Source organism: Parus major, chromosome 1 (genome assembly GCF_001522545.3).
Source record: "Parus major isolate Abel chromosome 1, Parus_major1.1, whole genome shotgun sequence".
NCBI lineage: Eukaryota > Metazoa > Chordata > Aves > Passeriformes > Paridae > Parus > Parus major.
The window spans coordinates 58,528,343-58,543,512 of record NC_031768.1 but is presented as its reverse complement, the minus strand read 5'-3'; the positions used below and the strand labels follow the sequence as shown (position 1 = coordinate 58,543,512).

The following is a 15,170-nucleotide window of genomic DNA, read 5'->3' as shown; positions in this document are numbered from 1 at the left end:
TTGCCTGTGTGAATAGCCTGAAGCAAGAAATTCTAGGAAGTGATTAGGGCTCTGCTGGCAAATGGATATAAAAAATCACAACTGGAGACTCCAAATTACTCTGGATTAGGGATCTCAGGGCTTCTGTATATAGGCATTCACATATATCAGCATGTCAGTCTTTACTGTGCCTTTCTGCACTGTTTGCTGTAGTGTCTCAATGCTTCCAGACTTAGATAAAATGCAATTGCCCTGGCACTGCAATAGCAGTTCAGACAAGCTTGCCTGCTGGCAAGCAAATGGCTACAAGCTGGTCCTGGACCTGAAGGTGAAACACAGTAAGAAGATTAAGAATCATGCAGGTTTGAAGAGATCTCTACAGACTGCCTAGTCCAACTCCTTTTTACAGAACAGAGACAGCTGAAGCAGAATATTCCTGGCGACATCCAGTTACATTTTGACCATCTCCAAGAAGGCAACTTTACTACCTCTCAAAAACCTGTTCTCAAGTTTGACAACCTCTGTGATGAAAGTGTCTTTTCTTTTGCTCAAATATTCTCTTGTATTTTAATTTGTGCATATAATATTGTTTCTGGGCACCAATGAGAAGCATCTGCCTGTCTTTTTTCATTCTTGCCTTCAGTTAGTTACATACATAAGATCCCATCCAAGCCTTCTCTTCTCCAGGCTGAACTAAGTCAGTAATAAAGATGTTCCCCACTACTGGCCCCAGTGTTACCTACTTGGGGACACCAGCTGGAGTTCATGCAGCAGATGACAACACTGAGCGTAGTAATTCAGTCAGTTTTTAGTACAAATTACTGTCTACTAAAGTGTACCTCAACATGTTGTCTGTGTTATCACAAGTAGTCTCAAAAGCCTTGCTAGTACACAGGGATCAGCTGCTGTCCCCTTGTATGCTGAGATAATCATTTTGTTAGAGAAGGCTATTAAGTTAATCAGGCATGAATTCTCCTTCATAAATCCATCCTACCTACTGTCTTTTGTGTGTTTGGTAATGGTTTCCAGGATTATTTGCCTTATCAACTTCACAAAGATTGAGATTAACCTGACTAGCTCATAGGTCCCCAAGATACTTCCTTTTGTACATGAAAACAGGAGACATTCATTCTCCTCCAGACCTTAGGAAACTCCATTCATCATGATCTCCCAAAGACTGAGTAGAAGTACAATTACATTGCCTAGCTCTGCTAAGAGCTGGAGATGCATCCCAATCAAGTTTGATGTGCACATCCAGTATGTTTAGACATTCTATCTTCTGTACCAAGATACATGTATTCAAGAAAGAAACTCAAGTGACACTCACATATCCTCAAAAATCACAAAAGTAGTGTACATTCTCTGCTGCCTTGATATACCAAACTTGATACTTCATCAGCAACTTTTAGAAGATTTACCACAAGTGTTTACCAGAAGATTTAGAATCTACCGGAAGATTTACCAGAAGTGTTGAGCTTGAAATGAGAATCTTACTAGAAAAGATGATAAAAAACAGTATCATGGAAGGTGCTTTGAATTTTACTGGATGCTGTCTCATGAAGAAGCATGGAGTTATATTTTCATTTGTTTGCTTTTATTTTTAGCATAACAGCACAGTTGTCAATGAAGTCACTGACTTCACTGGTATCTTCTGCATCTCTTTGATATGGGACAGGAATCCACTCTTGGACATTAAAAGAATAAACAGATCAAGACAGCACTATATGTGCCAACTAGGCATCAGCTGAACAATGCACTGCTCCTCTATTGTATGCAGTCAATTACAGAATATATGCAGGTGCCTGAATTGAGTCTCCTGATTTACAAAGCGTGCTATCAGAGGAGCAAGAGAGTCCTAAAAAATAGAAAGATACATATCACCATATCCAGTGTTTACCTTGGAAAGTGCTAGAAGACATGAAGATGCAGGTAAAGAAGGTAAAAGAAACTAGAGTTCCTGCTTGAGACAGGTCTTCCTCCCAGGAAGATGAGGCATGTGCTATATCTACCAATTAAAGCCATAGATGCAACGCATGAAAAGTAAAGTTGAAACAGCAGATTTGGTGTCAACACCACCATGATGTTGTTGATCACACAGTGATTTGCCTTTACAGGTAACTCTTACCCAGAATTCTTCCATTTTATGATAGAAATTATCTAAAAGTTAACATGGGGGTAAAAAGGTCTGAGAAACAAACAAACATGAAGTGAACTTAAGAGTTTCGTAGAGCACTAAAACACTCACAGGGTTCCCTCAGTATGTTGTAAATAATAGCCAGAACCAAGAATGTGTTTCAAGAGAAATTGCACAAATAGGCAAAGGCTGGTATCTGAGAAGGTGACTGAACTTGAGATTAGGTGATAAAAATTAGTATCAAGCTCAGAATGCAAGTTGCTTAATGCTAGTAACCTGCAGAGGAAGCTCTCAGCTCTTGTTCAGATCAGCTACTTCCTTTCTGCAGACCTCATGGATGAGTAGAATCTGGTGCAATGCTTTTTACATTTGTGAACTTTGCCTTTATGTAACCAGACTTATTTACACTACTTCATTATGACCAAGGGTTTCCACATTTAAAAAGCCTCATGCTGCCATGTAACGAATAGAAAGAAAATATAGCTAATTTCTTCACAACACACAGTGGTTACCTCAAGAATCTTCTAAAACAAACTGGTAGTGATGAACATTATACTTCAAGTATTTTTTTTAAATACAAATCTATCAAGATTGTGTTCCATCAAACGATTTCTCTAATATTCCGCAGACAAAAACTGATCTGTGACTCAGTATCAGCAATGAGGTACCACTGAACACAGTCTATATGATATTATGAACTACCTTTGAATGAGACACTGAAAAATAATGTAGGACTGAGTCTGGCAGTCTCTATCACCCTCCAATTGACCTTGTCCTCAGTTGGAAAGACACAGAATCTGGCTGTGTACCAATGTATCAAGTCAGGAAGTGATTAGTGCATGCCTTTGGTATCTGCAAACAGGGAACACAGTAACAATTATCACTTGAGAAATAACTTGAACTCTTTACATCCTAACGCCTTCTACTCCTTATTCATGCACATAACCTGTAAAAAATCAATATAATTACCAATATAATAAAAAAAACATAAGCAGACATTGACTCAAATGGCCTTTGTTCAACTGTTCATCCTGCAATTCAATGCCCCCTCTCCTTATTCTAGTATTAGAGTAATTTTATGCTTCAGCAGAGTATAGAACTGCACTCAGGATACTGAACAGCTGGCATGATTTTTTTAAGTATATGGTAATTTTACCATCAAAAATTCTATCCACAGCACAATACATTAATCAAGTTAAAATGACAGTACAGTTTCTAGGCAAAAGACAATTGCTAGCTTCTTTCCTTATGGCTTCTCACCCTTCAGTCTGAACTATTTATGTCAAGCCACCTGGAGGAGACGAAGAACAAACAGTGAAAGAGCAAACCAGTTTGCATGCTACTTTATCACAATAGCATAACAGCACAGAACCTGAAGAAATCACAATCTCATCTGAAGATCTTTGAAGGATTAACCATGTCTTGCATAACTTCCTTCCAAAACTACAGAGAAGAAACTTCTAACACTTTCTACCCATCAGGTTAAAGTCTGCTTTAACATGATCATCAGTGGGTGAGCAAATTCCCCCCAAGAGGTAAAAGTATTGCAGGGAGTGTTAAAATCCAGTACCAATTGTCCCAGGTTTCACCACACCATCTTTTACTTTCTCAAGCATCCAAGTCTCACAGCTACCAAATCTTGAACAGTTTTCTTTTCAACCCAATTGTGTAGCCAAATATAAACCTCTACACATCACAAACTGAACACAAGGCCGACATACATATAATTTTTTCTGCTCCAGAATTAAAGGAGACATTGTATAATGCAATATGAAGCATATTTTAACTCATTAGAGACATATTTATTAAGGAATGATTTACCTCAAAACAAGTCTTTGAGCATACACAGACCTTTATTGCTCTATTTCTTCCAGCAATAACCTTAAGATTAATGAACAGCTTTAAATTTCCCACTTATGGTACCCTTCTGAGACTTCACCCAAAGGATCTTAAACAGTTCTACTTAGTTAGTTCTTCATGTGAAGGAAGATTAAAACCACCTTTCCTACTTAACCAAAGTAAAGCTTATTCTTTCATGAAGTGATGAAGAGCAAGCTGTAACCCATACCCTTCACCACACCAATATTGGCACAAGTATGTAAACAAATTCCAATTCAAGAGCTGAAAAAATAAAATCTCATGCACCCAGTTGGCACACAGTGATTTCAGTTTTATTTTTGGTGGGGCATTCATTAATTCTTTCCAGAAGCAGCTGGGAAAGCTTCTTCAAAGTTAGTTTCATAGAGATGAAGTGTTCATGTAATAAACACTTTGGGAAGAAACCTACCTAGCACAGCCAAAAGCCTGAGTACCAACTTACAGCAATTAGATAATAAACAACGTTTTCACAAATGCATCTGACAAACATTTGCCTTCTATACAACCACTTCATCTCCTTGCTGTTCATAAATGCTCACAGACCCACCTGGAGCTCTAGTAAGAAGGAACTTTCTAGGCTTAAAATATCAACTCTTTTATCAAGTCTTCATATCTATGCCACTTCAAAATCCAACTCGAGCTAACTACAGCAAACTGCACTTGTTTCCAAAGAAATTTCCTTCTTTCTAGAAGGCATAACACAATACTGATTACAATCAGTAATATATATATAGTCAAACTATATATGTGATTTATGTGAGAAGCTAGTACCAAGCCCCAACTTAGACAAATTAGATACCAAAATAGAATACTTTCAGTAAAGGTGTAGCACACAGTTTGTCACAATTTTCTGCCCTCAACCCCTGAACTTTTTCTAATTCTAAAATTAACTGTCAGGGACTAAAACTAAAGTTATTTTAGTTTCAACGATTCTTCTGTCACACTACAGCTATATGTAAACCAAATCAAGTGAAATGTAAAAGACAGCCTGCCTTGGTAAGGAAATTATTTGAAATATGACAAAAAAATGCTTTTTTGAAGTTAGCAACACAAACAAATCCCAAGCACGTTTGGAAAAAGTGAAGCTCTTGATTTTAATTACTTTTTAGGATTAAGCTAGCAGTTTTGAGCAGCACTGATTTGATATAATGAAGATAACTACCAGAAAGGCACCTTTCTATGTAAGTCTGCCCCAAAATATGGTAGCCCTCTTTTTTGACCCATCATGTCAAAACTTAAGTGCTAAAAATCTTTTCAGATGCCAAATGAGCTTATATGTATCTTTCAACATCCAGACTCTTCACACTTCCAATAGCAGAGGAAAAACTTCCTTAACATTAACTGCACTTCTATCTAGATACCCAGTGTACAACAAAGCAGAAAATTTCAATTCCATTTCATTTACATTGGTAAGTGTGAATTAGCAAGGTAGAAAAGCCTGTACTATACAAGAGTCCTGTTTTCAGCTGGGATAGGGTTAATTTGCTTCTTAGTAGCCAGTACAGTGCTGTGTTTGGAACTCAGCATGAGTACAACACTGATAACACACTGATGTTTCAGCTGTTGGTTGTTAAGGTGTGCTTACACTGTGGTGAGGACTGTTCAGGTTCCCACACTCTACAAGGCAGCAGGGGCACAAGAAGCCAAGAAGAAGCGTGGCCAGGATGGATGACCTGAAGTAGCCAAAAGGATATTCCATACATTCCATATCCAGTGTCATGACCAGTATATAAACAGGAGGAGTTGGCTGTGAGCTGTCAATCACTACTCAGGGATAGGCAGGGCACTGGTCAGTGAATGGAGAGCAATTGTTCTGTGCATCACTTGTTTCTCTTAAATTTTATTCTTTCCTCTCCCCTTTTCATTACAATTATTAGTACTATTACAGTTTATTTTGATTCAACATTAAAGTGTCCTTATCTCAACCCACAAAGTTTATGTGTTTCTGATTCTACTCCCCATCAGGCAGGGGTGGAGTGAGCAAGCAGCTGTATGGGACTTAAGTTGCCAGCTGAAGTTAAACCGCAACAACACAATACCAGAATTTACTAAAATTATGTCAACCACAGAAAAAGCAGAGATTACAGAAATGTACTGAAAATATCATGTTAGAACACTAGCAAAGAAACTCTTCAATAGAACAATTTTAGTCCAAATAAAGTAGTATTCACTTCTGGTTGGAAAGCTGCATCATGTATTTAGAGTTTCTCAGATACAAACCCCTCTGTTTACCTAGTCATGAACAGATTAGAATACCCATAGTGTTTGTAGCAAAGATAATATCTGAAGAAACTGATCTGTTTTCTACACACATTACTAACATGCTTCAGTTCATTTTTGGTATATCTTACTGTCAATATTGGAAGGAAGAATTACATTTGAAACAACAGTTCTTATGTGACACAATTATACCAAAACTGAGTTTAGAAGTACAAAAATTATACAGTCAAGCTTCAGCTAAAGACTGAAACAGGAAACAAACTTTTGTGGTAAATACTAATGCATTCATGCAATTCAGAAATGTACATAGAATAGCCACCTGTTATTTTAAAAGCATTACTTCTGGTGACATCATAAACCATAAGTTAAAAGAATCCTGTAACACTTGCACTCAAAGCACACAAAGGTAATGATCATTGATTTTTCAAGAACCTCAGTGCACTCTGTACCACTCTGACTTCAAGCATTTTGACATCAAGTGATCATTCACATATGACAAAACAACATTAGGGAAAAAAATGTTCAACAACTCTATTTGGTAGGTTACAGGAAAAGCTACATAAAAACTCTTCGATAGTCTATTAGAAATTCAATAAAGAAGATTTCATTAAAACCAAATAAATACTAAATTTTACCTTTTCTGGATTGTAATATAAAGATTTCAAAGTGGTAAACAAGGGTGGGCAGCCTTTACTGAAGTTAACCCTCAGGAACTTATCCGTTAGTTCTCTAAATTTTTCACCTAGAAACAAAAGCGTGTTTGGTTATATGTCAGTGATTGCAAGTGTTATAAAAATATAAGCACTAGCTGCTGTGCAACTCTGGAAAACAGAGGAACTAAGAAACTATTATTAAGGGCTTTAATCTTTCCTGTTATTTAATAAGACAAATATGCTCCTGATTTAAAAATAAAAATTAAAAAAAATCAAGACTAAAACACTTAAATTGCTTGTGTTTAGGAGTCTGCTGGCAGACATGGCAACAGTCCTCAAACCTGCAGTCCATTAAAAAGAAAAATTAAGTGCTGACTACAGAGGATGCAGCAAAAGCTATTTATACAAACACTGAAAACACCCTATAATATTAAGAATAAAAATGGAGATCTTGCAAAGGCTCCATCATTGGAGGTTTCTATGAGCAAGTTAGACAAATACGTGTTAGGGGTAGTGCAGATATAAAATATCCTGATTTGAGGAAGAAGGATGGATGGAATGAACCCTTTGCATCTCTTCTAGACCTGTTTTTATTAGCACGACATGACTTGTAATAGGATTGTTTCTGGAATTAGAAACAAAACTTATTGTTTCAGAAACATTAGCACCTTAACACAATTACCTGCATCAAAATATACTGCAGAAAGCTAAAAATCTGAACTAATTATATTTTCAGTTAAAAATTACAGCACTTGAGAGGAAGTACTACCGTTCTGAGAAATACTCTTTAAAAAAAAAAAAAGCAGTACTTCAAAGAGAAGACCTCCAGCCAGAAAAACAGCTTGTTTTCATCTTTTTTCTTATGATAAAAGTAATGGTTTTCAGCTGTGGGGGGGAAGTGTGGCTGGAGAGTGGTTGTTATTATTTGGTTGGGGTTTTTTATTTAAAAAATAAATATATAAAAATACCATATAATATGTAAATATAAATACATAATATATATAAAAATAAATATAAAATAAATAGTTTTCTATTATTTTTATTGACTTTGCTTGCTTTGAATAGGGATGAACTTTTTCCACACTTCAATGCCTCCTCTGTTGTGGACTTCTCTAACTTTCTCAACAAGCAAATAGCACACTTCACATAATACTAAGATGCACCCATAAAACTGCCAAAGCTGTTTAAGTAACTTCAATAAGAACACATTAAAAATTTGATTAACAGATTGCTTTTAGATATTCAGAAAATGCAGACACTACTGCTTTGTATATCTATGCATATACGTTTTCATTTACTTCTACCAATTCTCAATTATCCTATGCTTACTGTTATCAGCAGTGTTGCTAATGAACACTGAGACTAATGAAAATAATTCAAGTTCTCACCTTGCTGTACTAAACCAAACTGCTCTCTATATAAACTCCTACTACCTGTGGATGGGGATCCATTACTGCACTAGCACATGCTTTATTATAGATAGATTAATTAAAATGTGTGTCTTGCACTACAGAAACTCCCCTCTATAGAGAGAAAAATCCATTTGTTTCTCCTGTCAAATTCTTCTGATTCATCTTGCTGGAAGTATTATCTAGAACTTAGGAAAGCAAGATCCCAATTTTCATTAAACACCTATTTACTTACAGAAAGCAGAGCAATTTTAAAACAAAGTCTAAAGGAAAAAGGCACACAGCTGGGCACCCACCTATGACAAGAAGCCAAGTTACAATTTAGTCTCTGAGGAACACACCTGACCACAGGAGCATAAACAAATCTAAAACTGCAAGCACACACACTTAATCAGTAAAATTGATGGTAATAGCCTTTCTTGATAAAAGTACGTTCCAGTTCAATGAATGTTAGGATGCAATGCACATCAAGGTCTGGACAAAGACTTGTCCTTGTAATATAAGCCTAGATTTTCGAGTATTTTAATTTTTAAGAGTAATTTAATTCTGAATCAAACAGTGACAGTCAGTGACCACACTGGAACAGTAATTGCATTTACCCAGAAATTCTACCCTCTTGAAACTTGCAGATACTTTTCTGCAAAGATGTTCCTTTCTACACCTTCACAGTCTCACTATCAAATTTCAACCAAAAGAAATTCTTGTCTCCTGTACTTTTATACACAGAAAATCAGGTAGTAAATGGATTAATCTCTACGGGATCAAAAACAGTCTTACACATTCATGCCTGACAGGTTTAACAAATATGTTAGCAGAAATAAGTTTTAATTCTGAAAAATTCTTATTTGTTATAAAATGCTACAGAAAGTAGCCAAGTTATTTTTCTTGACCAATCTAATAATGAATTTTGCTTTTATTTACCTATTGTTACAGCATGAGCAACTAACTCTTGTTACTATACATATTTCTACTTAAAACGAACATAAGCTGTGAAATGATACTGTCAGGCACTTGCATGTAAGGCAACCTAGGAGTAAAACACAGTGAAATTAAGTCAACAGCAAAACACTATTAATAAAGATATTGAAAAGCATTTTGCACATTTCCTGGTCTGCTGTGTTACCATAACAATTTTATTACATAAAAAAACCCCAATTACTCATCACCCAGCTTTGTAAATCTAGCTAAAATGCCTTAAAATTTGTCCCTGTATCTTCAAAGAAACTGAAGTATATAGTATGATAAAAGACACAAGCTGCAACTTCTTATGAAGCAGTTTAAATATTTTGATTTTACCCACGAAACGTGTATGCACGTTCAGACACATGAGTAACAATAGGGGAGTGGACTAGATGTGCTCTGGATCATTTAAAGGTACCAACAAGTGTGGTGCTCAGGAAATGAGCTACACTAAAAACTAACCTTATAAATTTAGTGGCATGAGGAGGTATGTTGGGAATTTGAAGCTGATCTCAAATTTCTTGACACTTGATATGTAGCTTATATACTTTCCAAAACTGGAGTTTCAGCAGCTAGACAGCTATACACTAATTATATATATTTATGATATTTACCATTTCATTTAGATTCCTTCTTTCTATTTTAGAAAAGTACAGATTTCTATTTTACCAAGTATATACATATTTTCCTTCCATAACTGAGGGTATTTGTGCACTGTATTTCAAAACAAATTTTGAAAGGGCCAAGTCAAAGAACTTATCTATAAAATGAAACAATTGGGGCTACATAACTCTGCAGATATTTTTCTTCCTTTTCTTATACAATAAGTAGCACAAATGTAGTTTTTATTGTCAAATTAAGTTCTAATGGCTCTATGAGAAAGTAGGTGTACATTTTTACAGCAAAAGTATGCATATTAAACATACAGGAGGGGGTATGCATACATACATATAAATTCACACCTTGAATTAAAGCATACTATACCCTACATTTTAACTCAGGATTATTAACTTGCTTAAAGCAGAAAAATTATGTACAGGAATTTCTACAACTCGTATCATTCTGTACTGTAATTTTATCAATACAAATATTACATAGCTCATACCATCATATGTGAGTGTACAAAATTTTTCTATCAACTCCTAAAACATAAAAGAATTTTGTCTAATCCAAGAAAAATATGTACATTTGGTTTGTCTACATGTTCAAGTAGTTATTAAATGCACAAGTAGGTATTAATTGCATATTAAATAGCCTGATGAAAACTTCAGAAAAAATAGAAAAAAAATTATTACAGAACAGATATGCAACTTGTTACCTGAAACAAAGTTTAAAGGTAATCTTCTAGGTGAAACTGCTCTGGGATGTCTTTTACTAACTTCTTCATAAATCTGAAGCCTCTCTTCTAAAGTGCCTATTATCAGCAAATACAATAGATATAAGTAACAGACATAAAAACCTATTCTTTTAGATGTCTTTAAATGTTGAGAATTAATTGAGCTAGACTCCTTATGTGGATTTGGACCAATTTAAACATTTCATGTTATTTTTTCTAGTTAATCATAAAAAACCAAAAAACTGTACTGAGAACACACTGTATATACAATACAAAACTAACAACATTAATCACTCTAAGGATAAACTGTAAACAAGACCATTACCTTGCACATTCAATTACACAGAACTGGAGTTTGGTTTCCTTCAGTTATATGTTGTTCAGACCCATTCATATATTATTTTACATTCACAGCTTCAATTAACCTGCTTTTTACTACACACCCATTTCAGACACACATAAAGCATTCAGAGAAACGTGCTGCATTTCTAAACCATAGGTATACAAATAGCACACTATACAAGCACGCCTCTATTATTTTGCTGTCCTCTGGTGACAGCAAAACCAGGGTACAATACTGCCATACTGCCAGTGTAAGTACTGAGCACCAGAACTCTATACCTTAATGGTTAACAAAAATAAAGCTACTTGAAGATTTTCTGCCCACTCCTCCCCTTTCCCCCATAATATGCTTTGGAGCTCCAATGTGGTTACATCTTAAATAATACTCATCTTTTGCTTTAAAATGCCATTTTTAATACAAATTAAGTCAATTTTGCTTAAATATTAAATTCAAACAATTTAAAACTGAATGTACAGATCAAGGCTAGAATACAAATATATATATATTAAATATTATCTGTTTTCCTTTCATAAGGAAAACAGTTTATCTTGTCACTGAGCTCAGATGCTGGGGAAGAGGGGGGAATCTATTACCCAGTGTCTCCAAGAGATGTAGAGATATAAGAGTAATACTAAAATATTGTTTGGACTGGAACTAAAGCATGTAAGAGCCCTAATTGAAGTCACAAGTTGGAGCTCCAGAACTTACCATGGGGGAGGAAATAGTCCTAAGACCACCTAAAAAATAAAGTAGCATTATTAGTTTTATAGAATTAGTAAAGTTTTAGTCTACATCGGATTTTAATATGCAAAAAACTACTGGACTGGTTCTTTGTTAAAAACTACAGGCTTTCATCAATATACTTGCTGTCTTAGAGAGAACAACTGAGGTCCTCAGTAATTTAATTCCTGAGACAGTAACCATGTGATTCAACTCTATGGATACACCAGGAAAACCACTCCAAAGGGACCACTACACTCTGAATATATGTAAAAAATTAAATAATTTTCATTACCCAATCAGTAGCTGTATTCTCAGACCTCATAAGACCTAATGGTAAAGCTTTCTAGAAGAGTTGGTTGAGAAATGTAATGCAGCTATAACATCTACAAATAATATAACTGTGAGCTTATGATTTATGATGTCATCAGAATAACTCCAATAAACTTTTACTAATTAGTGAAAAACCACATATAAAGAAACCATTCCTGTGTAAATGTAAACACACTGGAAAATTATGGCTGCAAAACACCTAATATAGCATAAATAGCTGCAATATTGTAGTTTTGAAAAAAGGTATTTTTTCAGGAAAAACAGAAGAGCAAAATACAATAGCAGAAACATGAGCTGGCATTGGAGCAACAAAGATTTTAGCACATTTATCACCTTTACCTTCTAAGGTGCCAACTTAAAAAAAAGGTAAAAAAATGTTTTTATTCATCATTTTTTTTCAGATGGTCCATCTTAAAAGGCCATCTTAAATACATATTTGAGTATTTCCCACATGGCCCTAGAAAGAGGTATCACCTAAATAAGTTTCAAAATTACAATTTTATGTTGTGGCATATGATAGCAGTCTACCAATCAACTACTAGACAGGAATTGCCATTTGGTTTCCAAGTTCACAAGTGGCAAAGGAATGTTCTTCATATAAGCATCTCAGCAAATGCCAGCCTTAATTCCAATAAGATAAATACTTGGTATTTTCACACATAGACATTTTTCAGTGAACATTTTAAAAATGAAACACCATACTACATAATATTCAAGATCAGAAGGTACATAATTTTCTGCCAAGTAGAAATTTCTAATCTAAAGCAATACTATATCAAACAGGAGTTCTAAATGTATCCAATATCATACATATTTTCACTGTATCTGTATAGCTTAACTTACTGGGTTGTAGGGCCTTTTCCAAGCCTTCATAATAATACCAGTTTTCTGCATTACGCTCAATTAACTCTTTGTATACTTCACCAGCTTCTTTCAATCTTCCTAACTTGAGTAACATCTCTCCTAGAAGTAACAGGGCACAGAACTATGAATTATATCAGAAAACACTTGTGAGTACAGTTTACAATACTAGATGCATAAAATTGTTCTTAAGCATACACAGATTCTTAAAAAGATGCCTTATTTTCCCCAAAGGCAGTTGCTGTTTGTTACAAATGCTACTTGAAACTACCACATGTTGAGCTCAGAATATTTATCGCCTGTGAAAACAAAGGTGTACCTTAATGTCTGTATCTGAGTATTTAAAATAGCTATTGGGAAGACCAAATAAACAAGCAACTCCTCCTTACAAGACCTCATCACACAACTAGATCAGTTGTTAATCAAGCTGTTTACTTAAGCACATTTTTCACATCAACTTACTAGTTTTTAACTGGTTAAATCACACTGGTTTGCTACTAAGTAAATGGTTCTACCAGGTCTAGCTTGCAGGGAATTCATTTCACAGCAGCTGATGCTGGGCTGTATTTTGGGATTTGTGACTATATGTTGATAATTACACCAACATTTCCACCACTGCTAAGCAGTACTTGTAAGCCATCAAGGCTTTGTCTTTTTACCCCCACTCTGCCACCCAGCAAGTAGACCAGGGTGGACAATAAGGCAGTAGTGGACACAACTTGGACAGCTGATCCCAACTGGCCAAAGAAATATTTTATGCTATTTAGTTTCTTACTAAGCAATAAAAATTGAGGTGGTGTTGGGGCAGAGTAGCCATTGCCTGGAGACTAGCTGAGCATCAGCCTGTGGGAAGTGTACAGTGACTGCATCAGCTGAGGATCTGGGTTTGATTTTCCTTCCTTCCCCTTTCCAACACTGAAAGTATCTCAATGCACAAGTTCTCTTGCTTTTGTTGTTCTTATTCTCTCCTGACCTGACAAGCAAGGCTGGGTGAAGTGAATGGGCAGCTGTGTGGGGCTTACCCCACTGGTAAGGGTCAGCCCACCACAACTGTGCATGCAAGGAGTAGTTGAAGAACACGTGCTGTTACTCACACATTCAGAATTCAGTATCAGCACTTCAAATCCAGAAAACAACTGTGAGTTATTTTTAACCAAAAGAAGTCAACTTCAGTATTCACTTCAGTAAGTAAGTGCATTAGGAAGCTTGAAAAGGAAACAAAAACTTGATACTCCAGTCAAAAAAGAAGAAAAATTTGTGTTTGTACTTCAAACAGTATTCTTCATGAAACTTCATAAGATGAAACTGGCTTATAACAGTTCTGATTTATGGAAAGCTACTCTAGCGTATCAGTACCATCTCTGAGATTTTCTCTGTTCCTGTGTCAGCCCAAGACAGACTACCTGCATCCACTACTTACTTTGGTTCGAAAAGTTATTGGCTTGTGCACAAAATTGTCAATCTGTTGGTACCAATTTTCCTATAATAATTGTTACAAATAAATTAAAGACTTGACATAGGTTTTTTTCCTTTTACTGCTCTATTGTATTTGAAACCCATTAGCAAAAGTTTCTAACAAAATTGACTAAGAAGAATAATAATGACTTACCTTTGATTTCTTCTACTATTAATTTATCACATATTTGCTTTTCATATGTCTCTATATGTTCTAAAGACTCCTGAAAAAGATCTGCCTCTCTCATCACTTGATTCTGATACAAAATCAGTTCACTATATTCATAATCTATTTTGTTAGGAGGAACCTGGGGGGAGGAAGAAAACAATATATTAGTTAATATTTACCTGTACCTCAAATGTACGCAATATTACAGAACATAAGATTTACAACATAATCAAGTCTGTTTATAGACACCATCTAAACACTCGAAACATAAAACTCCTATTATTCACAATCAAATCAGATTAATTTCATGATACCCTTTGTAGGAAGTCCTTTATATCTCTTTTTTCTATCCTTTGGCAAGCTAATTAAAAGCTGACTTGTATGAAAGAAAGCAAAGATCTTCATATATTTTCTTTCTGAAGCACTTTTGCACTACAAGACAATTTGACTTAAGTTCTAGAGCAGATGGCTGGGGTCTAACAGTATCATTTTCAGCATACCAGAGTTCTGCATCAGAACTCATTTCCAAGAGGAATGATCCACCCATAGCTTGACAACTGGAATTTTTCAGATAGGAAGCTTACAGTATTTCTCTCTAACCAAGTGCTCTCTGTAAACTTCAATCCCCCCAAAAATACAGCACACAAACATACAGAGTTTTTCAAGCAACAGATAATTATTTTTAGGTCTGCCTGCAGCTGCACACCTAGGACTTGCTAT

General features: G+C 35.4%; 1 protein-coding gene across 3 annotated transcripts in view; it reads right to left on the bottom strand.

Annotated features, from left to right (window-relative positions):
* Window positions 1–15,170, bottom strand: part of NAA16 (N-alpha-acetyltransferase 16, NatA auxiliary subunit) — a 62,350-nt gene that overhangs the window by 24,840 nt on the left and 22,340 nt on the right. For all 3 annotated transcript variants that reach the window (XR_001519644.2, XR_004497530.1, XM_015619117.2), the window contains exons 6-9: window positions 14,436–14,589; window positions 12,809–12,928; window positions 10,552–10,647; window positions 6,847–6,953 (exon numbers count right to left, since the gene is read on the bottom strand). Coding sequence is in view for 1 of the 3 variants with exons in the window: in XM_015619117.2 (XP_015474603.1) it covers window positions 6,847–6,953; window positions 10,552–10,647; window positions 12,809–12,928; window positions 14,436–14,589 (477 nt within the window). In the remaining 2 variants the exon portion in view is untranslated. The remainder of the gene's footprint in view (window positions 1–6,846; window positions 6,954–10,551; window positions 10,648–12,808; window positions 12,929–14,435; window positions 14,590–15,170) is intronic.